This window comes from Aythya marila (genome assembly GCF_965140915.1).
Source record: "Aythya marila genome assembly, chromosome: 2".
NCBI classification, from domain to species: domain Eukaryota; kingdom Metazoa; phylum Chordata; class Aves; order Anseriformes; family Anatidae; genus Aythya; species Aythya marila.
The window spans coordinates 41,143,823-41,170,229 of NC_139043.1; the positions used below are offsets into that span (position 1 = coordinate 41,143,823).

The window sequence follows — 26,407 nt, forward strand, 5'->3', positions numbered from 1 at the left end:
GCAAAATTTCGACTAATTTGGGAAAATTCTGTGAGTTGTTGAGGTACTACCTTTTTCATTACAGAGTAAAATAACATGGATTCCATCATGTTCTGATTTCACCACTCTCCTGCATAAGAGAACAGTAATCACTGTCTTTTTTTAAGGACTCTGACTGGAGCACTCCAGAAGATCTCAATTAATAGCTTCATTTCCTTGGAGATCATGATATTTCACATTAAGTAGCAAACCTAATTAACTTACTGAGAAAGGGACTAAGTGATATCACCCTGTTTAGTATCAGATTGACTACCTTTGTCAATAAAGCTCAACAATTTACAATGTCAGACATCTGTAGGCTTAAGATTAGGCTCTTGTAAAAACAAGGCTTAATTCTTACAGTCTTATTCTAGTTCTTTTCCATGTATTTATATTTTTCCTACAGAGACACTGCAGTGACAAATGAACAAGAGCTGGATCAGCATAAAAATTAGAATAAAAATTTTCAATAAAAATTACTCTTGAATATTTATGCTCAAATAGAATGTTTTTGTGTTTCCTTTCCTTTCTTCACTTAGAACTGCTATTCTAAGACTGCTAGACTTCCTAGCAAAAAGTTCTTCACAATACTGAGAATTTACTATGTGAAATAATTGTTTTTCTTGATTAGAGCTATCTTGAGACCTGGTAGGCCCTACAATCTTTGACCCACTATGCCCAGTGGTGACTTGGGGCTGGAATTGTAACTGTCAGCAGAGACGATGTGAACAGGAATACAGGTGCAACTTCTGTTAACAGCTTTCTTGTGTAACAAATGACTAATTTCATCTAGAACTGACAGGATATAACTTTAGACAATAATGAGTATCAGCCTTAACAGGTAATATGGCCTCAGACATCATTGAAATAAATACAGAACATCCTGCATGTCAACTATTCACTATTAACAGGCCAACTTTATACAAACCTAGAATATCTGGTACAGTTGTATGTACACTATTAGAAACACAGAAGACACGGTGAAGGGAATGAGCAACAGAATGGAAAGCAGAAGACTAGATCCTCCACAATAGTGTCTCAGTACTTGGTAATGGTACTGATGAAGCAGTCAGTGAAGAATGATCACAGCAAAAACAGAAAGACACTAAGAAGAATTCTTAGTAGGAACAGAATCTGCCTTTTGGGCTAAACGTGACATCAAGAGTGACATCAATCTGTTTGGCTGTAATTGCAACTGAACTCTTTTACCTTCCCTTGAACCAAAAGACCTTCTGTCTGTAACTCTTAGAGGAGAGCTTACAAATTCTCCTTGAACAATAATTGTGGTGTATTTGCAGAAATAGAACACAGATTTTTGATCAAGTTGTTCAGGGTTTCTTCTTCTCTTAATGGATATGCAAACTTACAGGCTCCTTTACTATCTAGATGAACACACTTTTCTAGGATGGGCAACCACATGCATGGATTGTGTTTCAGTGCATCTTTGGCAGAATAAAATGAGAAGTATAAATAACTTCTGACACATTGTGTGTTGTTTTTTTTTTTTCCTTCAAGAGAACAGGTACATACTGCTTACTAGCCTTTTCTGTTAGTAAAAACGCACCATTTTACTGGATCCACAATATAAAGAAAAAGTTATTACATAAGGAGAGAGCTCATATCTGAATATGTGCATTTTCCCACTCTTCTCTCTAATAACACCTAAAACTGAAATAGTAAATTAACTTTTATAAAAGGTGAAACACATCTTGAGGAAACAGTTCATTCTACACACTCCATTCTTTCTCCTTTCTCAAGTTTGTGAAACACAAATAATTTCTTGGTGTACTGACTGCATATGTCTGATGTGTTCAAAACACCTGAACACAACTACCTAAAAGATTTCAAATTCAAATGTGCAGGACATATCTGAATATACACGTGCCATGCTGACATATCTTCAAAGAATAAATTATTATTATCTGATGCAATTTGCTCATAAACAAAAAGCAGGGACCCAAGTAGGTGCAAAACACCATCAATTTGAGCTCTATTGCCTTACTCAGAATACTCTTTTGTGTGTTCTCCCTTTAAAAGCAACTTTGAATGTAGTGTTCCTTGATATCTACACCACATAAAATTGATCAGAGCTACTAAGCAGAAGGTAGAATTAATTTTGTAGCACAGATAAGGGTCTTACTCCAAAATTTGAAACATTTTTCAAAAGCTTTTTTCTCCCCTGAAAGTATTTTTTATTCAGTCATGCCAAAAAAAAATCTCACCTGCTAGGACTTCCTCATGTTCAGTGAACAACGGAAACTAAAAAGTATCATAGAGAATCCCTTTTATAAATTCTTACCAGTGTAATGGCAGCATCATCTTCAGGACCAGCATATCGAAATAAGATCCGATGTCTTTCCATGTCAGCAAAATATTCTTTTGCTTCTTTAGCAGTGCTGGTACCCAAACCTGTATAACAAAACAAAACAGTTACTCCATACTTGGAATTTATGTTTTAACATCTTACCCTTTGTACATAAGTTTTAACATTTTACCCCTTAAATAAAATCATTGCAGAAGATAAGATAGTATAGTGAAATCAGCTACAAATAAAACTTTGTAACATCCATTTATTATTTAATTTTATATTCACAAGGTTAACTTCTTTGTTTTAAACAAACCTTTGTAGTACTTTATCTTCCATGCTTTATGATTTTCCATGTGTTTCTTCCACTCATCAAATTCTGGAATACTATAGAACGAAAGTTCTTGCTTATTTTTGCTTGCCTTTAAAACAAAACAAAACAAAAATAATTAACTTTTCTGTTGCACTGTAAATAATAAATAAAATTGCATTAACAGGACCCATACCTTTACAATGGGAGTGATGAACTCCTCCAGAAAACCATGTTTCAACAGTGATGGCCAATTGTGATGAATAAAATTGATCAACAAGCCTTTTATGTGAGATCCATCCTGATCCTAAATCAGAACATGAACATAAGGTAATCTTGTAAAATGTCAGATCACACGAAGACACCAAAAAACTCATCCCCATCCCAACACCAAAACGAGAGTGGCAATGTATGAAAAAGTCTAGTTGCAAGGATAAACAGAATGCACTGGCCTCGATACATTAAAACCATATCTGTTGACACAAAAGGGAACAGTTAGGTTTTAATTTGGGTTCTGAACTGAACCTGGGTATCAAATAACCACTTGTAAACACCCCTATCCCAGAGCTAACATTGAGCTCTTCCAAACCATGTGCACAGGTGCAGGTCACAGGTTTATTTGCCTATGGCATGTTTTGTTTGGGAGAGCTGTCCATCTCTCAGATAATGTGGAGCTGAATCTCTGTGGAAGAAAGGCAAACCTGGCCCATTGGTTTTCATTGGTGCTAAAATGCTTGGTAATTTGACCTTTCCAGGAGAAACAAACAAACCTTCGCAATTATCTAAAGCACAGGCTACCTAGCCTTCTACAAATCGGAACAATAAACACACACTTCATGAGAATACACAGAAATAATTGCCTTTGTTCTAGTTTCTGCCAGACTAGCATCACTACCTCATCTACCGTTCACTTCTGTACTTTCAACAAATTTTTGAGCAATCAAAAACATTCTTGTTTATACATTTTTTTTTTTTAATTATTACTTTGGCTTCTCTGTTACAGTGCAGCAAAGTTCTGTTGCTCATTTGGAGTAACCAAAATAACTTATGGACAAATTATTCCCATAAAGACATCTCATACATTAGGGATTTCCTCTGAATACATCTATATTATCATAACATAAAGGCAGATTATAATGCACAAAAATGGAATCTACTGTAAGACTGCAGCAAAACACATTTCAAGAAAACCTGTATATATATATAAAGTTGTGAATTTCAGACTAACCTGATCTGTCATGATCATAATTTTTCCATATCTCAAACTTTTTAGAGATTCTGGATCTTCATAGCTTTTCTTGTATTGTAGTCCAACTATTTTGATGATGTTGTTGATTTCTGCATTTTCCATGATCTGTATTAAAAAGTTACCTTAGCAGTTAGTATAAAAACCAGAAATTCAGAAATATCCCAATCTTTTTTTTTTTTTAAGGTTTATAGCTACTTTTTCAATGCACCCCTACCTAAAACTTCATAACTCCTTCATCCCTGAGCCCCTTGTAGCCCTCACACCTGGAAAAAATTCTTCTGTACATATAAATCCTCAAGACTGTATCACTGCTTCTCCACAACCGCAGCACTCCTCAGAAAGATGAATATAACAAAAAGTCATCTCACAAAGCTGCCTTCTCTTTCATCACTTCTACAGGCATCTGCAAGACTGCAATACCCTTATTGCAGTACTCTTACTGCAATACTCTTACTAAAGACAAAGTATGGAGGGCAACAGAAGTAATGCAATTAGTAATAGTGATACTGTTTCATGTTGGGAGTTAATGAAATTACATGACAATTGAGAGAATGTAAGGTTTTAATTTGTAAAGTGTTCGTGTAAAGTGTTAGTAGAAGTCAAAGGAGAATCTCCTTGCATTTGTGAAAAAATGATATTTATCACCTCAGTTCTTCACTTAGTATTTCTAGTTTAGGATTTTACTACAGGTTATAAAGTAGCTGGTCCTTTATGAAACCCTAGCCACCACACTTTCATGAAAAAATAAAAATGAAAATACTGTGATATTACCCTAGAAATCAAAAATAAGGAGACCTGTTGGCTAAAAGGAATTGAGAAGACTACTTACCTGTTTGTGAGAAGCTTCTCGAACGTTAAGAATTTTGCCCCTGAGTGGGAATACTCCGTATCTGTCTCGACCAATAACACCTAAGCCAGAGACAGCTAAAGATTTGGCGGAGTCTCCTTCTGTTAAGATTAGCGTGCAGTCCAAGGAATGTTTGCCGCCTGTAGTTCAGGAAGAAGTAGGAGCAAGGCAAAAAAACAAAAAACAAACAAACAAACAAACAAGAACAGAAAGCTTAGCTTTTCAACTCAAACAATAGGAACACGATAGAATCAGTCATGAATGCTCTTCCTAAACTCTATGTCAGATAATTTAAATAGGCTGAATTTCTACTTTTAGGGATGACCCTCCATACTACTAAAACTACACAACAGGAAGGAGTATCCTTGCCCTCAGCAACACGTTACAGATCACTATGTGGCAAAGAGCAAAACAAAATGCAATGGCATGTCTTACATAGTGGTACTGACAAATCTGCACATAGACAAAAAACAAAACAAAACAAAACACAGCAACAAAAAAAACACCCCAAAACAAATTGCTTCTGCACTTTCACCATTTCACAGGCTATCTGGAAATTACACACATATATTATGCATATCTGAGTTATATGAGTGTGCTCAAAACTGGTATGACACGTATATTCTGTTTACTGCAACTGGAATATATTTTAATTGATAAGCAGTTTCAAAAATGGAACTCACTCTCTTTGAAGGGTACAAATGCTCATTAAGCAGTTTTGCTGTCTTATCAGTGACAAATGGTAGGAAAGACTGCAAAGACTTTGAAGCTGGTTGGCTTTTATCTATTGTTAATAACAAAGTTTTGAAGATAATGACATTTAAAATAGGTACTTTGATTTGCCTCTACCTGGTATGTAGAAAACAATTTGCCTCTTCCTATTACATTCAGAACTTACATTCAGACATATACCTTAAGTGAATCTGAATCACATATATATTCACACTGTTAAAAGGTATAGCTACAGTGCAATCAAGAAGGCGCAATCCAAATACCAAGAAAAATAAGTGTGTCGCATTAGAATATGTATTAGCCTCTTTCCCAAATGAACTGCAGAAAACAAATCTGAATGCCATCCAGGTGCACCATCTTCTGGAATTGTGTAATCATTAGTGATTAATTTCAGGGAAGCACAATGTGCCTTTCTGGTATTTTTCTGGACACAGCTCTAAAAACTAAAAGAATTCAAGAGAAACTTCAAGCTTTCAGTCAGGTGGAGTCACCAACTAAAATTCATTAAAACAAGTTCTCAAGAGCAGAGCAACCAGCACATTCTCAGCGAAATTTAAGGAGTCAGTCTTCTGTACCATGCTCTGTCTTCCCTTCTCAATGAGAGCAGCTTTTAATTCCTTTTAAGTCCTCATTATAGTATTAGCTTAGTTCTTTTGCACAAGAACAAAAACTTCCTATGGATTTTCAAGAGCAAACAGGTGACCCATATGGTACCTTCAGTCTTTAAAAAGAAAGGACTGAAAAACTTTTTACTAAATGTATCACTTACAATCCTTCAACCTAAAACATTTCTGCCTGTATACACAGCACTTCAAAAAGTCAGGTTGAGTGTGAATACAACAACACACCTTATTTACAAACTGAATGTCTCTCTGCTTTCCCATGTGTCCACACCTGAATGTGAAATGCCTTCAACGTGAAATATCTGGTATGTTGCAGATCTTCAATAAACTAATACATGAGTAAGCCTTTGTGGGAGATAAATAGTTCCTACTCCCCATGTAAGAACTTCTAGGCAGTAGAGAAACATCTGAGTAACAGGTATCCAAGTTTTTGGGTGTTTTCTGTTTGTTTGTTTTTGAGTTTTCTTTCAGTGTTTTATCAGTTATCCAGTTCTTCAGATGTCATATTTTGCCTCAAAAGGGTTAATTATGTTTCCTCTTAATGACAGTTTTGGTTGTGGAATTGGTATTCCTTTGACAGATGCATGTTTCTGTAAGTCTAGTAAGCAAACTGTACTAAATGCCAACAGAACAAAATGTTAACCTTTTCCTACAATCAAGTAAAAAGGAACCATTTTTTTCCTTCAAATTCCTTCAGCTATAGCTATACCATTTTTTAGGCAAGAGAATATAAACAGTCATTAGCAGTCTTACATGTTATTACTCACTTAAAAGATATTAAAAGTAAGTGTTCTTACCAGCATCATTAGCATCATCCAGTTTTGGGATGCCCTTGATTTTACTGTGTTTCACTGATGAACATTTTTTGTTCAGCTGAGTCTGTGCCTTGAATTTGACCCAATTCAAAATGCTCTCTATGATACCACAGTTAGAGGCCTGTAAGCAACAGATCAGAAGTGTGGATGAGAAAAGTAAAACTTCACATGGCAGATTCTTATCTCTCAATTTTAAGCTACTGGTCCTTTACATTTAAAAAAAAAATGCAGCCTGTAAAAGGCCAAAGAATTAACTCATACCTGTGTAGCACATTATGCGCACAAAACTAAAGTACAACACTCTCACAGATTCTTTTGTCTACCTTGTATAACTGGTGGTAAGGAAAGAGAAAAAACGGACCAAGATTCAATATGAGGATGTATTATATTGTGTGGCTGATGTGCTGAGACGTTTTAGGTACTAAGCTCCTGCTTCCTGCACTTTGACAACAAAATTAACCTTATAGGATATAATATGGACATCTAAGGTTTCTTTGGAAATTCTGAAAATAATTGGAAGACCCAAAAGGATTTAAAAATAAGGCTCTATGTATCAACTATTATTACAACCACTTCAGAAACTGGTACATTTCAAGAAATACATCTGCAACAAAGATAGTATATAGCATATCTTCTAAACAAAAACTGCTTTAGATTTGAATTCACATTAAAAAAAAAAAAAAAAAAAAAAAAAGGAGCAACATTCAAACTTCCAGGAAATCAGAAATACTGTAAACCAGACACACTGATAGAACTACAGTGTATATAACAAAATCTGGAGAATAAATATGAGATCATTATTTTTCGTGTAAGGTCTGTAAGAATCCCATTAGTAACACAAAACTAAAGGAATAAAATATGATACAAGGAGTTAAGTTTTGATGCCAGGAGTACTAGCAATAACATCATTCTCCTTACTACTACAGTCAATTTCATTTTACTAAAATAAATGCCAGAATCCACAAAAAAAATAGCTCTTCTGTTGAAATTCAATTTTAAATCTGGGGCAATAATCAAAATACAGTCGTCGCCTCCATTATTACAGCCAGATAATTAACAAAAGTTCCTCCATCCCATTTTCATTGTATGCTAATATCACTAGGGTACCATAATGCACCAATTAATCTTCAGCTACCTAACATGCATATACATAATCCAGTCTGTCAATTCCTGTTTCACTGAAAACAAGAAATAAGCTTTACTTACTGCTTTAAAAAATTTCTCAGATAGCTGGCACTTGGACCCAAAACTTTTAGGCTGCAGTGTCATGTTTTCCTTTGTCTGGGAATCAAAAGATGGGTTTTCAATCAAGCAGTTAACAAAAACCCATATATGATTCTTCACCTGTTGAAAACATAGAAAACAATTTACTTAACAAAATTACCATCTTCTTCTTTAATAATATATATTTTTATATATGGCATTTTTGTACAATGTCACTTGCCTGAAATGGTTTCACTGAAACTCCAGCTTTATTCTTCTTTTTCACCACTTCTATCAGTTTGCCCACAACCTGATCCACCACATAATCGACATGCCTACCACCCTTGATGAAGAAAGAAAGAAAAAAAACCACAACACTTTGAATTTTTCTAATAGCTTTTAATCTTATAAACAAGGTTCAAATAAGGTTAGTTCCTGTAGTCATACTGCAGTCAAAGTTGGAAGTCAATGCACATTAAGTTATAAGATAACAAAGAAAATTTGGTTTTACAGTTACTCTTTTGTCATTCAGTCTTCATTCCCGCCACAGGGCAGTAACTTGTAGCTATGTAACCATGTTGCCACCTGTCTTGCAACAATTGAGCGGCCACCCGGACTTCCTTACAGCTACTGCCCAAATGCAGAAGGGGAATAAAAATGGCTTATAAGCAATGCCTGGCATCATCTCAGTGGAAAATGAAAGAAAGATGGGCAGAAAGACAGCGTAGGATTTTTTCCTCCACTGCACCACAACAGCTGAAAATAAAATGTTCACAGTGCCTGTCACAATTCCTGCCTTTATCCTTTGGAACGGGGGACTCTCTGGTTATCCTTGCTTAAAGCCTTTCCAGATATATTTCCAACTATTTCAACTAACACCATTATTGAGGAAAAGAAAAAGGAAAAGGGAGAGGGAGAGGGAGAGGAACTTTTGGCTTAGGCGATGTATTCACCTCCTAGCTGTGAACCCTAGCAAAACAGACCCTGAGGAAGAAATATTCACTTATATACTTAAACTTTGGAAGTGGTAAGTCAGAAAAGTTACCTTTTTGAAGTCAGATATAACTACGGAATAAAAGGCTACTGGATACGTACCTTCAAATACTAGTTGTTTCTCCTACTCCGGGATGTTTCATTTGCTATTATTATTAATCATGATTATATCCACGGGCTCTAATCCCACTTCATACAAAACAATTACTTTTTCTTAACCTATGATGTGAATCTTTCTAAGATGCATTTGCCACACTTTGTAGGATTTGCACTGTGCATTTATTAATGTCAGTTGATGTTAACTCAATGATGATATTGTTCCATTTTCTTTGTAATAAGAAAATAATTTCTAGGTCCTATGAAATATAGATTAGCTTTGTTCGTTTAGGTAATGGACAGCTTTTCTGTGATTGTTTCTTTAGTTGATAGAAGTCTGTACAGTTTCAGTCTTTACTTGTGATTCTGATTCAGATTGCTTCTGAATTTTACAATATACCCCATAATTGTTAGTTTTCTTTTACACGTGTAAATCCAAAGCCATTGTTAGGATGTAATAGATCTCCAATAGGTCTCTTTTTCCAGAAAGCTCACAATTTCATGTGAGCTTTTTCATGCCTTTATTTTCCAAATGATTTCATCTCAAAAACGTTTGTCTTCTAACTGTACGTTTGGGGTTCTTCTTGTATCTGGCTTAAAGTTTAAGTCCAAAGAGGATTGTAGCTAGAGAATTTGATAGAAGGCCTGGGGCACCATCTGGAAGTGCCTCAACTGGAAGTGTGGAACAAAATTTTGTTTGTTCGAATGTTTATTTCTTTCCTATTTAGACTGAATTTTATCAACAGTAGAAATGCTAAATAAACACTGAAACTAGTATGTATTTTCATCACCCTGCCCCATTGTGAAGCGAGTTATATCTGACTTCAAAAAGTCTGTTACTTTCTGACACTGTTAATGATGAAAGAGGCAGGTCGTAATCAACCCAATAAATTTGTGCCAGCTATCACATTATAGCATAAACCAATTCAACACCAATGCAACAAAAACCTAATCCAGCTACTGTATATGTACACAGAGTACAGAGAAGAAAGGGAAACAATTTGACCCCTTTTGATGGCAGTAAACTGTTAGCTTAGGTTTGCTGCTGATGGGACTACAAACAGTTGTAAAAAAAACAACAATAATAGTTCTCAGAAGTGGAACACAGTTATTAGAAAAAACACCTAACATAGATAGGTTGAGGATGTATTATGTTGTCTTGTCAATTTAGCTTCTCCCAGGTGCAATATATTGTGGATTTCCTCCCATTATTTTTAACCCAAGATAAATATTTGAAGCCAGTGTCTGGAGAGCAAATAAAAAAAATCTTATGAGTACTTACTTTCTTTCACCTCCTACTACAAAGAGGAGGTCTCTGTCTCTCTTATACAGAGATCAGAGTTCTTGGTCAAGCTTTAAAACCTTGACAAAAATGAATATTTTACTAGGACAAGACATATTCTGCTGAAATACTCTGACTAAGAATTCCTTCCAAGCACACTTCAGAACTGACTTACAAGGTGATCTAACTGAACCAAATAGACTGACTGATGCCAGTACAGAAAAACTGAGGTAATGAATGACCTGAAATTTGTAATAGAGGCACAGAGGAATCTTGTGCAACTGTTTAGTAAAACACTAGCAGGAGACCTCAAGCTGATGAACAGAAACAGCTGTAAGGGAGTGCTTCAAAATGGTAAACATTTGACTAGAGTCTCAAGGGAGAGAACTAATTTCAGCATGAGGCACGTTCTCTCAGAGAAGTTTGACTTTGAGGACAGGACCTCAAATTTTTTTAAGCAAACAAAAGTAAGCATGTTCATATGATTTTCTTGAATGAAAAATGTTCAGGTTAAAACAAACATTGAAAGTCATTGGAAAGGTAGAAAAACCTTTCACTGAAATAAGCAATAAAATGGGGAATGAAGAAGTGTGGTTTCATTGCTGCCTAGGTTAGCTTCCCTTGGCTTTTCTTTGTGTTCTGCAGCATTACCAAGTCTATTGTTTCACATTTCTCATCAATTGTAGAGAATATGGGGTACAAAATAACAGCCGCTTCTACTGATTCACCAAGAATCACAAATCAAACTCCTGCAGCAATTTTAACTTTTGCTCAATGAAGTTAAGGGGTGGCTAGCATTACTGGAGTTTTACTTCCAACTTCTGTAACAAAAAGAAGATGCTGACAGAGAACTAAACAGAAAAAATAAATCCCCGAATTTTAAATAGATTTGAAAAAAAAAAGGGTATTTGTGGGAAAGGAATTTGCAGGTGGCTTCGCGCTGTCCCTGAATTAGAGATAATGAGGACACAAATGGTAGTAACAAAAACTTGAGCAAGGTTGAGATAAAGTAAATTGTCTACAGTGTTCAGGATGAGCTTTGGGCAGTGGCCAGTTGCTGGCTGGCTCCAGGCGCATGTCTGAGGGTCTCTACCCAACTGTATGATAGATTCAGGTGCGTAGACAGTGCATGGGTAATGCATGCCTAATGCATCCATAACGCATGCATAACAGATGCATTAAAATCTATGCTCTTATAGCAAAGAATGGAGCGATACAGACATATCCTACACAGTTAAAACATGTCTAACTATTTTACTCAGAAAGATCACCTTTGCTTAACAATCATTTGTGTCTTATAAAAAAACAACAGAGTAAATAATGGTTCCTGTTGAGACCAACCTGCATTGTGGCAGGAAAAAAAAAACCTATGAAGACATTCTTTAAAGCTATTTTAAAAACAGAACTGAGGAGAAAGAAAGCTTTTGATAAGTATGAGGAGGTATGAGATAGATAAGAAATATGAAATGGAAGACATCAAAACCAAGAAAAAACAGCAGGCAAACAGAGGAAAAGAAAGAACAAACTACTAGCAAATAAAAAAATAAAAGCTAGCTCAAACCATTCTAAGACACAGTAGGCATCTGAAAAAAAATCAAAAAGTGGCTGAACCAACAGGAGATAGCAGCTGTGTTCTCAACATCATGTAGAAAGAAGAGATGCAAATAAAAAAAAAAAAAAGAAAGAGAGAAAGGAAAAAACAATGGCTTAAGATGGTTAATATTATTAACCATTACCAAACAAGTACTTGCACTTCAAAGAAACCATATACAGTTTCTGTCAGGTTTCAAAGTCACCTACTAAACAGCAACACAAACCACCAGCGTGAGTTAGAAGCACCATACATACAAGGTTTTTTTTGATTGCCAATGTCATTTCATTACACACAAAAAAAAGTTTTTATCCATATATAAATGACAGAGTTTCAGCATAGGGAGAGTTCAGTGAAAGTTGAAACATCGATATCCTGCTAGTGAAAGAAAAATAAATCCATTTCCAAAGTGCTACTACATGAAAATATCATATGACATTTCAAAAGCATTTCACATTTGAATGACAATATTAAACGCATTACTTTCGGTCATCACATTACTAAAATCTTATGCTTACAGCAATATGTCTGATTTTGGTATAATGTTTTATATACAAGCAGCTTAGAAAAGCCTAGTTTTAGCACTTCAAATATTTTGCTAAATCTAACAGCTGACATATCAAAAACTGGTTACTTACCAGTAATTCTTGTTCTTAGAAGATATTAGTTATTATAACAGTTCCCCATTCCTGTGTCCATTCTTAGTGTGTAGCATTGATTGAGGGATGTTCAGAGCTCAAAGTTTCAACCTTTCAACCATCTCACCAGTAGGTGGCACATTTACCCACTATAGAAGCATAACAGCCTAGAACTGCCCCAACTGTCAGTACATTTTAATACAAGACAGAAAAAAGAAAAATACCCTCTAAATCTAGAGGGCTGTTAATGATTATTATGATTACTGTAGTATGAAAAATATAACTATAATTGCAAAGCCTTCTTTTCCCAGAAGGCAGCCAATGGAATCCCCATATTGCAAAATTCAGGATGCAAGGACATCTAATGAAATTATAGCAACTAAAATCTTAAAAGTGAAGCATAGACTAGCTCCAATATACATTCTGTTAATATTGTCATCAACAGCCAACAGCCTTGATTAATTCTGAGGTAAGCTATGTTTAAATTCTATGAACAGATAAATGTTTCATGGGCTGCTCCATGCATCCAAGTCTAATATCTGGCACTGCATCTGTATCAGCTGATTTTTTCTGCTAAAATGATAAGTAGCATTACAATTAGCAGTGCTGCAATATTAAACATATCATTAGATTGATATGTTAATAACTTAACTTTTACTACAATTTCTGCTACAGTTACTATTTGAAATTGAGAACTTGTGAAGACAATATTTAATCAGATTATATTCAAGTCTCAGTAAAAAGTTATCTGCACAACACTTTCAGCCTCAGAGTCTCATGTCAAATTCTGTGGTAGTCTACTGTGGCAAAATTGTGAATACACATGGATTTGACCACAGTAACAAAGTTACAAAAACAAAATGAGGGAGCTGTGCCTCAACATACTGCCTGAACTTCTACCCACCCCTCAAAAAAAAAAGCCCCGTCAACCTAAAAAACTTGTTTGGAATTTAAAGCAAGTTTAAAAAAGGTGGAAGGGAAGTTAGCACTGGGTGAAATTTATCCAGAAACAGAAATGAAAAGCTTTCAGCAAACAGTGATAAATAACCAAAAAACAGCTGAAATGAGCTCCTCACCTGTTAGCAGATAAGGGAACAGGCAGGTGACGCAGTTAGTTACTAGCCATTATGTCTCATCAGTGGGTAGTGGCACATCAATTGCTGGTGAGGTGGTTCACCGCCCGAACATTCCACATCCAGTCACACACATAAGGCATGGATTGGGAGAGCGGGAAAAACTAGAAATTACAACACTTACCTTTGAAGAATACACAGTACTTTTGCTATGAATTTTCTTAAAGAACATATAACAATGTGCATGTGTAACTGCATGATGGGTGAAAACCGATCCAAAGGAGTCAAATTCAATATCACTTGAGTAAGCATTCATTTTTTCCAATACATTCTCTTAACCTGATACCAAACATTATTAAGTCTGTCTACTTTGCCAGCATCTTCATAAAGTTATCGTATACATCTTTAAGGTCGTGTTATTTTTCTTCTTTATGTTGCATAAAGAGGCCTGAATTAAAACCAAGTTTTAACCTTTTAATTACCAGGTATGTTTGTATCCCCAGTTTTGAGAAGTATCAGATAAGCATTTGATTAAAATGCACACTTTAAAAGTAAATATTCTACACTGAAATAAACTATCACCCTTACTACTGAACACTGGTTCACCTACACTGAAAAGAACATGGAAGTAAATTATGTAGTAAAAACTTTATACTGTCAAAACACTGACTACACATCACCTACCAGTGAGATTAACAGTGGCATTTCTGGGCACCTGCCTAGACTAGGGACCCTACTTAGTGCAGTCACTGCACTTATGAACTGGTGCTTAAGAACCATTTTTGCTAACTCTAGAATTTTATTCAGTTTGACTCTATCAGATGAGATTTGAGCAAAGGGTGGTTTTTTAGTGAATACACATTCTTATCTTTCTGAGAAACTCATGGTTCAGGTTCCCTACAAACAGTGCCATCACAAGAATTACTTGACTGGTGTTAGATCACTCAATCAGTGTAGTTTGTCAAGAGCAGAAATCAACAAAGATTTTCTTTCACCAGGGTGGATCCCAGATACCTTAACTTGGGCCACACCAAACCAGCATAAATGAGTTATACTAATAAATTTTAGGTGATTGTCTTTGTGCCTGACTACCACAGCATCAAAGCACAGACTTCTTTCTAGTTTAGTACACTGAGGAGATTGCTTCTTCATCGTATCTGAAGATTTGTTATGATGCCATTTGCTACTTCTCTAGTTGCTAATAAGAACAAAGAACAAAACATTGATCCCGTATGTAGAAACACGGATGAAAAAAAATTAATCTCAATATTTCAGGCCAGTTTTATACATCATAAAGCAATAAATTAAACACCATTTTTCATGAATACCAAAAGACTTGTTTCCTCTCAAAACCTGTTACTAACTTTAAAGGGGTTTGCACAGTTTTTAATCTTAATCTCGGAATTGTTTTACTAAGCAACAGTTCCATTCATTAATCAGTAACACTCATGTAAGACATCAGTATCACTGATCATGTTTACTAGCATTTTAAAATCTAGGGCATATTCAGAAATACTGATATGACCATATTTTGACTGCATTCAGTTGCTCTGCCAAATCCTTTCATGCAAAGGATTATCCCAGCTATTTATTTTTAGTAACACTTTTTTTTTTGGAATGTCTTACTAGGCATAACCTTAGCATCTATTTTTATCATTTAATGTAACTATAACTACTCACCTTTGTGGTAGCTATACTATTTACAAAGCTGATTTGCTGAAATCCTTTTTCACTTAAAGTTAGGCACACATCCCATCGTTCATTCACAACTTCATGAATAACTTTGAGTGCAACTCCAGTTTCATCCAGCTTGTCCTTTACGTAAAGATCTACGTAACTGCGAAATCCATTTACCTATGAGTGACACAGATAGCAATTACTCTACTTCAGATTAAATACTCAGTCCACTTAAAAAAAATTAAAAGAGGTTCTTACAGGTAACTTCTTCCCATTCAACATAACTTTGACTCCTTTGCATGACCCAGCCAAATCATATGCTCTTCTTGTCATGAGGGCCACAATATCCTTATCAAGTTTTTCCATTTTAAATTTAGATAGATCTGGTTGGAATGTAATGCATGTGTAGTCATCACCATCAAAATGTTTAATCTTGGGTTCAGAAGTCTTCATCATATTGTTCATCCAAGTCTTTGGAAACAAAACATTTAAAATATTAGCTTAAATACAAGACACTATCCTCCTGCTTTGTTCTGTTTTCTATTTTTTGCTAGGACTGCAAAAACTACAGAACATAAAGCTCACAGACTTCTTTTAAAAGTTTCCTCTGGTAAAATACTAAGTATAAAATTAATTGCTTTACCAAGATTTACACGTATTGGTGACAGCCGATTTGTGGTTTCTATAAATATACAGGCATCGTTACATTGATGGATATGATTCTAATGCAAGTAGAGCGCACTGCAGAACTGATTAAATTAAGTACAAGTGAGCTACCTAAATAGTCTTTATTGCCCATTAGTTCAATGTTTTCCATCCACTACATACTTCTATAGAGAGGTTTATCAGTCCCTGCGCAGAGTCTCAGCAGTCCCTGAGATAGCACTTCCGTGGATGTGCTTTTAATAATTTGTTTTTTGGCAATTAGCAGAAAATCTCACATTTTTAAAGAGACAGATAAACCATTGAAATGTATTGGTTTTGGCAGTAACATGACAGCATAACCAGAAATTGCCCAGGAAAAAGCGAGAGAAGCCACCAACTGTGAAACACTCCAAGGCTGAGGAGCTTTGGTAGTTAACACTCCCCCCAATGTTCTTCAAACTTTTATAAAGGTGGCCAGCTCAAAGCTAAATGCAGCAGATGAATTACAAGTAATCTTTGAACTTTGTGCTGACAATTAAAACTATGAGCAATGGGTTCGTGTGGGGTTTCTTTGCACCCAAGTCCAGCTGTGCTGATGAAATTCATGACCAATACTTCAAAAATTCTTTTTTTGATTCTAATATAAAATAAGCTAAATAACTGTTTTTATGTTTGCATAGCAAAGTAGAAAGATTTTTTTTCTGAGAAATCACTTAACAATTGCAGAATATATCAATTAAACACGTTCTTTTTCACATACACATGAATAAACCTCGGTTTTAACAGCAAAAAATTGTTTTTCATTTTTAGTTACCTAACACTTGCAAGAAAAATATTACTTAAAACAAACAAAAAAACCACTAGGATGCAGAAGTACCAGTTCCACTGACAGAACTAACTTGGCCTGAATAGCCTATACACTTTACATTTGAATGTGCATGATTAATTTTATGAAATATAGAAAATGTGTTAAATTTGAATCTTATGATTACAGCAAAAAGAACAAATTTGAGACTATTTGTATACCTGCTTAAAGCTGTGTTTGTATTCCTTGCAAGCAGTTTCAACTGTAAACTTTGTACTAAATATGTTACAAAGTTTTGCACCATAGCCATTACGACCACCTGAAAAAATAACATACAGTAAATTTTGTTAAAGCAAAACTTTATTTATGATACACAGAGGCAATGCAAATGAAATAAAATGTTCCTATATAAGATGAAAGTTGGGCCATATGTCAAGAGCTATCAAAGGACGACAGAGATGCATTTTCACGCTACCTACAATCTGGTGCAACTATTTCTGCCTCAATAATGCACCACTTGCTCCTCCCCCCACCGAGGCCAGGATGCTCCCATTGCTTCCCTTCTATTGATCTAGAGGTTGCCTGCTGAAAGGCAAGTGACCTCAACACCATGATCCAGCTGAAAACTAATTCGTGATCAGAGCCAACTCATTCTGCACATGCTTGCTAGCTCTGGCAGAAAAGCAGCAGTGGGAATAGAAGTCCAGAGGTAAAGAGGTTAGGTCACCCCCTTCTTGGCAACAACTCAAAGGTAAACCTTCCTAACTGACTGAAGTCACACTCATTTTCTGTGGAAACTTGGAGGAATTTCTAATACACTATATAAATGTTAAAATAAAATAAATTCATTGCTCTACGTTTTCTGAAAATAAAATTTTAAAGTCATCATAAAATGGGCTAAATATATGGATTGGGATAAAACAGAACTAACTTTCATTCATGATCTAAATTAGGGTTACATCACATTTAAGATAATAAATCAGTCTAATTTATTGTTTTATTATTTCCTTCATCTCAATAACATAAATCTTTTAGTGCTTGCATATGCTATAATTAACATGGATTTTTTTTTTTACAGAATAATGAATACTGACACTAAACATACAAATATAAAATTTTATGTAAGCACTGTTATTAAAAAAATGAAAAAGTAGGATTTTTTTTCTTACATCATTTTATTCTTACTCTGGTAATGGTGACTAAGTGATCATCCATCATGAAAAAGAGTAAAAATGTAAAAAGAGAAAGCACACCGATAAACAAACTAGCTTCATGGCATAAAACAAAGCAAGTTAAATAGTCTTGCCTGTAACTTTTTTCTCATCATCGTCGTAGTTGCTAGATGTTAGTAGCTGCCCAAAGATTAAAGCAGGTACATATACTTTTTCTACTTTGTGTTCCACAACTGGTATACCCTTGCCATTATTCCATATGCTGATAATGTTTGATTCCCTACAAAATAGTGAAGAAAGACATAAACCCAATTAACATTAACCTGAAAAAAGACTCCTAAATATATTTTACACGCTTAAATAACTGCATAAGTTACAATAAAAGACCATATTCTGTTTATTCACTGCTCTAGCATCTTTAATTTCAAAAAACATTTATCTGTGCTTAGTAGGTGTCAGAGAAGGAGCACAACTGCCCATACATGACAGCATTTCATATAAAAATGATCCCCCAAAAATCTGTGTGAAGATCTTTCACTATCAACATGATCTGCAACAGAATCATGAAACTTTGTGACAGAATTATACTTGTTAGAGATGTAGCTTTACAGGTTTCAGTTAAAGTCCATCCAGATAAGGTTATCTCTCTTTAAAACTGTTATTTTCCTCTTATGATAAACATTGTAATTTCTTTTATGCATCAATACCAAAATTCCTCAACATCTAGCATCACTAATACTTACAGTGCTCATACAGAATTTTCATTCTGGAGCATTAGAGAGTTCAAAATCAAGACAGGTCAGACAGACATACCACTACCATTTCCCTCCCACTCCATGATAAAAGCGATTTGTCTACAGAAATTGGTACTGCACTGAAAACTTGCAGAAAAATGACTTTTCAGCTTATTATCCTGTGGATTAGATGTGAAAATTGGATCTCCAAAATATTTATTATTCGTTTAAATATCACTGAAAAGGTACTACTAAAGGAACCCAATCACCACCTATTTGACTATGGTACTTCTTATTAGGAAGTATCTCTTCATCCTCAAGTGTTCAATTTGAAAAAAAACATGGGTGACAACATATTTGCAATATGCAGTTTCAGCCTAATATAGCTTACTAATTTAAACATACCTTTAACCTCACGCTGAAGGAGTTAACATAGAAGCTCAGGAAGTACAAAATTATGGTACGGAAACTTAACGTTAGTATTTATGATTTACATGTAACCTTGCTAGTTACAGTTATGTACTAGCAAGTTTTCACATAAGCATAGATTTTATAATCTTCAGATTCTAAGTTTCATTCAATCAAAAATTAATGAGTGGTTTAGGAAAGCAGATTATTATAAATTCAGAGTGGTAGTAATTACTGTTAAATTCACTTTTTCATCTTAGAATATGAAGCTAACAGAAATAACTCCAAAAAGATTATTTTTGTTGTAAAATAAAATCCAATTTCATTTAGCAAAATCATTTGTACAAATTTAAATTACAATTGCTCTGGCAGGGAAAGTAAATTAAAGCATGCTTTTACTTACGGATCGATGGATATTTTAATACAAGTCATATTCTTGTCCCTCTGCTTATTGTCAGCGGCATTTACTATGAAACAAAGTAATACATTAGCACTTTCTAGGAGCAATAATTAATTACTTGATGTGTTAAACTGATTATATAAACATTCTACCACAAATTACAATGATTTAGGTCCTTTTTTTCATCAGGTAAGATTTTGTATGCTCTGTATCTTTATTACCAGCATCAATAAATAAGAACATGGATCTAGAAGAAGGTATTTTTCAACCTTCTTTTAATTCCTAATTTTACTTCTAGTAGTTAGACCATCTCAGAAATACAGAAGTGCATTTTGTGAGCCTCTTCTCGTGTTCTTAGCATGCTGAACACCTCATTCTTCTGTTTCTGCACTTCTTTGGATTTGTCACACATATTACACCAAACGTGTAAAAAATCCTAGGAATTGTATGCATCATCACCAGATCAGTTTACACATAATTTTGACACTAAAATGCAATCCTGAAAAAGTCACATCCATTAAGGAGTGTTTTGATATCAGCAAAAGGTTTCTCTAAAGAAGCTGAGGCTTATAACTACTCTCGTTTTCAACAATTTAGGATTAAAAGAAGGATAATTGGAGGTTAACATTTTATTGGAATTTAATTAAATTGGACTCCAATGTATATTAGCTACAAACAATAGAAATCTGAAATGTGACTATGGCCATTAACCATAAAAACACATTCAACATTTGTCTCAACACCCACAAAATAGGTCAAAATAAAATCCCAAAACAGCAAAGTACGTGAGGAGAAATCCAGTAAAAACGTATCTTAATAGCTTATAGGGATCTCAATATAGTATCAGATATTTCAAGGTGCTTTTCCTAAAATCATTAAGAGTAGTTTCACTAAAAAGCATGCACAGCCATAATGTCCAATTTTCATCACGTTAATACACTGAACCTTAGCTCTCAAACCACACTCTGTAGTGTGCTTATGAGTGCTACATAAAGAAGCAATAAGCCATACAGTACTACAATAATGACATGGTAATTATTTTCCTTTTGAATGGGACCAGATGAAAGTGTCTCCCTTCTGTGAAAAGCCTGTAAATTCTATCTAAGAGGTAGCACTCAAAAAAAAAAAAAAAAAAGTGATTTAAGTTTTCAGTCTCATATTTCTCAAATCACGGAATGAGTGAAAAATAACTAAACAAAATCCTTCATTTCCAGCTGGCCAAGAAATAGACTTTAGCCATAGACTCTGAGACAGCAGTACTATAAACTGTAGTGTTAGAGGTGTGGGTAAGTTCTGAACCCAATGAAGGTCGTGACAAAATTTCCATTGACCTTAATAGACTGTAATTTAGTTCATGATGTTATCCTGCCAATTCTTACAACACAAATTCATAAAAACTGATTAGCCCAAGGAATAATGTCAATTAACCCAAAACATCAGTTCCGCAGACCACTCAGATATTGCATATCACTATTGCCAGTTGGTCTTCAATGTGTGGCAGTCACCAAGAGAATATCATAAGCTAGTAAGTCATAGTGACTCAGGGACTTAGGACACAATTTTCTAAAACTCCTTTGTTTGTGCCTCAACCACCACGCTTTTAAACAGCAGTATGATTCATATCCCTTTTAAAACTGTTTGAAGTCTAGAAATGATCCATCTAAGAATGACCATCAGCACCACTACCACTCTGTACACAAGGAGGCAGTTTTAATGATTCACGAGATGAAAATTTAACTTAGATAACTTTCAGTTGTCTTCTTTCAGAAAAATCTTCAGAGAAGTCTTCATTTAAACGTTACCTAAAACTGCTAGCCTGATCAAACTTGCAGATTAAAAAATCTTGTAACAATATCAATGACAAAATATGATCTATTTTGGACATCTAGTAACAAATAATTATACTTTCTTGCAGTTTCAACTGAAAGCATTCTTCTCTATTCTTAACTGTTCTACAGTGCTGGCGTGCACTAAAATGTCCAAGCACTGTATTTTAGTGGAACACCAAAACCTGGATATACATTAACGTGCTTTTAGAGTTCTCAGAATAATCATAATGCTAAAATAATGTTATACATACCAAGGATTTCATCAAAGATCTTGTATAAGCCTGGGACAAAGGTAACTTCTCTGCAATTCATTCCTACATCTTCATCATAAACCCACATTAACTACATATAAAAAAAAAAAAAAAGAAGAAAAAGAAAAATATTTATTGTCCTTGTCTCAAAAACAAAATATTCATATTTTATACTTAACATTTCAACAGTAAAATTGAGATTTTTAACTTCATCACTGTCGTAATTTTTAGCTGATACAGAAATACAAAGAGAGCATTTCCAAAAAGAAGAAAAGCCCAGTAAATACTTCTTTTGATGTAAACCCAGGATTTGCAACTCTTAAAAGCATTATCAACAACTAGAAACCTAGTGCGTTTTCTCAGAATCTTGTATAAATTCATATTTTTACTTGAATAGCGATTAACTTAAATATAAACATTAACAAAGCAAGAGAGTAATAAATCCTGTAGAATATTCCAACAAATACATATGCTAAATACAAACACTGAAAAACTGCTCATCAAATCATGCACACATGCAAAAAACATGGATTTTAGGATTCGTTAACCTAAGAAATATTACAACATAATGATAAAATTGGCATTGGTAACAAACCCATGTGTTCCACAAGGACCTCTCCAACAGCCATAAATTTCTGACCTTAACTGTAAGAATTTATCCCAACAATAGTCTCCAGTACTGAACAAAATAATACCGGTACCTAGATGCAGTATTTATCTTTATTCTTAATTTCTTAATCAGATTTATTTCCTCTTCTTTTCTTTTGAATCTAGACATCAGTCACATTTTAACATAAAGTTGTTATAGTGTAATTCTGCCATTTGATTTTGAGTTCACAGAACTAAAGATCTTAGCAAAGCAACATCTTGATCTTTAATCCTTCCCATAGTTTTCATGTACCATACCACTACTGTAATCCTTCCTTTTCCATGGAGCTCATAGGTGTAACTCAAATAGCAATTTAAAGATTGAGGTTTACCTACTAGATGCATTATTCCAGATGCTCCTGCAATATTAAAATATATTTAATTCTGATTTAATTCACCTGTATCCCACATGGATCCTAACTGAAATCTCTATGTAGCAATGCAAATACAAACAATTAACTGTAGAATAAGCAGACATACAGACATCCTGATCTGTCCAATGGTTTATTATTCAGACTATTGTACAAGCGACTCCAAGAATCAGAAAGCAGGAGGAGTTGTAGCAACAAAGACAAATACTCCAATGTACTCTCTCCAGCTTTCACATTTCGTAATTGCTTTTAAGAAATGTTAAAGCTCTCCCAGAGGAGAAATCCAAGGAAGGTAATAATTTTTGTAGTACCTCATAAAACTATTTGACAACATTTTTTTTTAATATATCATACTATTAAACTGTCAAGGATGGTTTCTCAGGGTTCACTTCCTTCAACCATGGACAGTGGGAGGAGGCACATCTGAGAAATACAATAAATGATTCTATCCAGCTCTGCATTCATCACCCTTTACTGGCCACTATTCAGAGGTCCTCTGGTAACCTAAATATATATCATTTCCATGCCCAAACCCTTCAATTTAGAAATTTTAGAAGTAATTAGAAGATTATACAACTTGCCATCAAAACTCTCCCAACAGGCTTTCTTTCCTCCTTCACCCTGTTTGCAGGGTGAAGTCCAGTGATAACCTGAGATTCCTGTAATGGTAGCCTCCTTTCCACTGCTCCTCACTACCCACTTTTTGGTTCTTGGTCCTAAGCTACCCTATGCACAGCAGAATGGACCTGCTGCTCATCTAATCCCTTAACTAATGAGTCAATTCAGCTCCTAAAACCATCCCCCAAAACACTCCTTTCTGCTGCATTAGTCTTCTGTCAGGTTGGTAATCAACTCAATAAGAAGTTACAAGGGCCATCAGTTTGAGGCACAGCAGTTATGCCACCTCACTAAATACAAATTCTCTGCCAGCTTTAGGTCCTCTGCAACCTTCTTTTCAATTTTACTTTTGTTATCTTGGACACTCCTCTCACCCTATTTAACAATCCTACCATTACATTAAAGAAAAAAAAAAAAGCCCTAATAAGCCTGACTGTTCTTGAATATAACTGCTTGATTCATTCTTTTTCTACTTGTCCTTCCTCTCTATCGTGGTTTAGCTCCTCAAATCTTCAAAGGAGACGATACTTTCTGGTCTTTGTTTCTGCAGCACTTAGCACAAAGGGCCTCAGATCTCAGCAAAGGGTCTAAGCACAATATAGGTGTAGCATTGCCCTTTTTTTCTAAAGATTGTATGTCTCTGTTGAAGTTCAGCAAATCACACCATCGCTATTCTTGGGGTTGGTGTTAGTGCTAAATCTCACGCAAACCCACACTAAAACACATTACAGTAATGGGGTAGGGTTATCTGATTATGATAATTAGCAAATTCAATTGAATAAAAGCTGAAGTGTTTCTTTTCCTGTCACTTTCTTTTTTACTAAAAGGCTATAGGCTATTTCAGCTGGTTAATTTCCTTCATACTATCTCCAAGCACCTTACTGGGGAAGCATCACAGCACTAGTAGCAAGAGTCCACATATTCCAGAAACTGCCACATGGCCAAAGCCGCGACTAACTTCATTAAACATTACTTGCATGTGAAAAAAAAAGAACATGCAGATTAGAAGAGTTGATCTTAGTTCTCATACCTTTTGGATTCATTTCAGCTTTCCCTGTATCAAAACAGCACCAACCTATGCTGAATTCTTCATGAGTGAGAGCTTTCACCGAAGAGTGTCTTTTCAGCCACGAAATCAGTAAAATAAGCTCCTTTTTTAATGTGAAATGTGTGTGAATCCCAGGTGGCACATATGACAGTTGAAATAGTATCAACTGTGTTCAAATACAGGACTATCTGTGACTATTTCAGCTGAACACCCAACGTCAGGTAGCTTACATAACTTCAGAGTCAAAAGCTCATGGTTGTTGTAATGTTAAGATCTGTTCATTATCTAGAGATTTATGTGTCGATTGCCATCATTTCCACTGAACTACCACACACTTGCATGATGCTGTCTAACTCAGCTTCTGAAACAGTGATTTGAAAAAAATGATTGGCGTATGCGGCTTGTGTGTATACGTGTTGGAACAACACAGAAAACTTCAGAGCAAAGAATTCTAGCTGTTCATACAAACACAAAGACTGACATTTGGAAAGCTCATGGGGAAGTCCAGATACTAGTAGAATGCCTCAACTGCTTATTTTGATAAAATACCATTGCAACATCAACTATTAATCGATTTGAAGCAACAACTCATGCAGTTGATCACACTCACTGTTATGTGTACTGATAACAGTCCAACACTAAGTTTTTACTTGCCTTCTAAGCAAACAGATATTCTGCATGATTGTAATTAAAAATAGCCTTTTAAATTTGTATTTAGGTGATGTCTCCCAGTTCCAGTGTGAACTACTTATGATAAAAAGTAGTTTTAGATAGAACTACTTTAAAAAAGTAGTTTTTAGATAAAAAGACCTCCTACATTTGGTGGAAGGGAAGACTCATTACAATTGTGCAAATAGTGCTTGTAATGTCTTCTTGTGAGCCTTGGCGCTGGATGGACTGAAAGACACTTTCACAGACTTTTCTGGTAACAGCAGATGCTGCGGCTCCTATCCTATTTCTTGAACAAGGTGAAACCAGAATCATGGTTTGCAAAATCAGGATGATATTTGTGAAATACATGACTGCAATCTGGTAATACCACATATAGTGTGGTATATTACCCAAAGAACAAAAAAGGTGTGATGGAGATTCTGATCATTTTTCATATATTCTTAAGACTTTTTTTTTTCTAGATGCAAATGGTCTATAGTAGAAAAAGAATGTTTTGTATCAAGAGAATGTATGACCAAAATCCATCAGGTTTAATGGAAAAGTTCTGCCCAAAATTGTGTTTAAGATATTTTTACTCAGTTCTCGTAGTTGGGTGTGGGTGAAGATGGAAAAATAAAGGATGATTCTGATGGCTATAAAATTATTCTGTAAGATATTTCTTACGTTGGAAGTAATTAAACTTTCACGAAGAAAAGAAGAATTGCATATACCTATGGATGTAGGTGGAACAAGACCTGAGAGCTAGTTCTGCCTCTGACCTCATGCATGAGCTCAAGTAACTTATTTTGGCCCTGCATTTTTAGCTATGTGCCATTTAGTTAGCCTTGCCATTTCTGAGGGTGTATTTGTACAGTACCCAGTACAAAAGGGTCTTCATTACAGAGAGGCCACCATAATAAAAACAAACTTGGGATATTAGAAAGAACCTGTGTTCCTTGTTACACTTTTTTTTTTTTCTAAGTCTGATGGAATTCATGTTTAGATTTGTTCTTAAGTCCAGTTATTTCATGCCCATATCGTCCCTATGGATCCTGCAAGCAGACAAACTTTTGTTGTATTTTAAGCACCAAAGACTATTTTCAGTGAAACCCATTTTGTTCCATTCTTTTTTTTTTTTAAATGCTACCACAAGTGAGTGGGAGCTGTCGAAACCAAAATGATGACAAAAGCTGAAATTTCTAGTCACGATTATATTTGTAATGGAACCCCCTACAATACCATGCTGCACCTTGCAGGACACAAAGGAAAAACCTCTTTCTGAAAAACTTATTTTTGTTACAATAATAGATACAGCAGGAGTCAGGAGCCTGTAATTTTTTCCAGAAGTCTCAGGAGGACTGAATGATTTGAAGTG

At 35.0% G+C, this 26,407-nt stretch overlaps 1 protein-coding gene across 2 annotated transcripts in view; it reads right to left on the bottom strand.

The window, feature by feature from the left end:
* The window catches only part of TOP2B (DNA topoisomerase II beta), a 62,941-nt gene that overhangs the window by 20,159 nt on the left and 16,375 nt on the right, over window positions 1-26,407 (bottom strand). For both annotated transcript variants that reach the window (XM_082753759.1, XM_082753760.1), the window contains exons 3-16: window positions 21,697-21,787; window positions 19,620-19,683; window positions 18,209-18,354; window positions 17,124-17,221; window positions 15,711-15,923; window positions 15,456-15,629; window positions 8,344-8,445; window positions 8,106-8,243; window positions 6,882-7,020; window positions 4,712-4,869; window positions 3,862-3,987; window positions 2,830-2,940; window positions 2,640-2,745; window positions 2,318-2,427 (exon numbers count right to left, since the gene is read on the bottom strand). In XM_082753759.1, coding sequence (XP_082609885.1) covers window positions 2,318-2,427; window positions 2,640-2,745; window positions 2,830-2,940; window positions 3,862-3,987; window positions 4,712-4,869; window positions 6,882-7,020; window positions 8,106-8,243; window positions 8,344-8,445; window positions 15,456-15,629; window positions 15,711-15,923; window positions 17,124-17,221; window positions 18,209-18,354; window positions 19,620-19,683; window positions 21,697-21,787 — 1,776 coding nt within the window. The remainder of the gene's footprint in view (window positions 1-2,317; window positions 2,428-2,639; window positions 2,746-2,829; window positions 2,941-3,861; window positions 3,988-4,711; window positions 4,870-6,881; window positions 7,021-8,105; window positions 8,244-8,343; window positions 8,446-15,455; window positions 15,630-15,710; window positions 15,924-17,123; window positions 17,222-18,208; window positions 18,355-19,619; window positions 19,684-21,696; window positions 21,788-26,407) is intronic.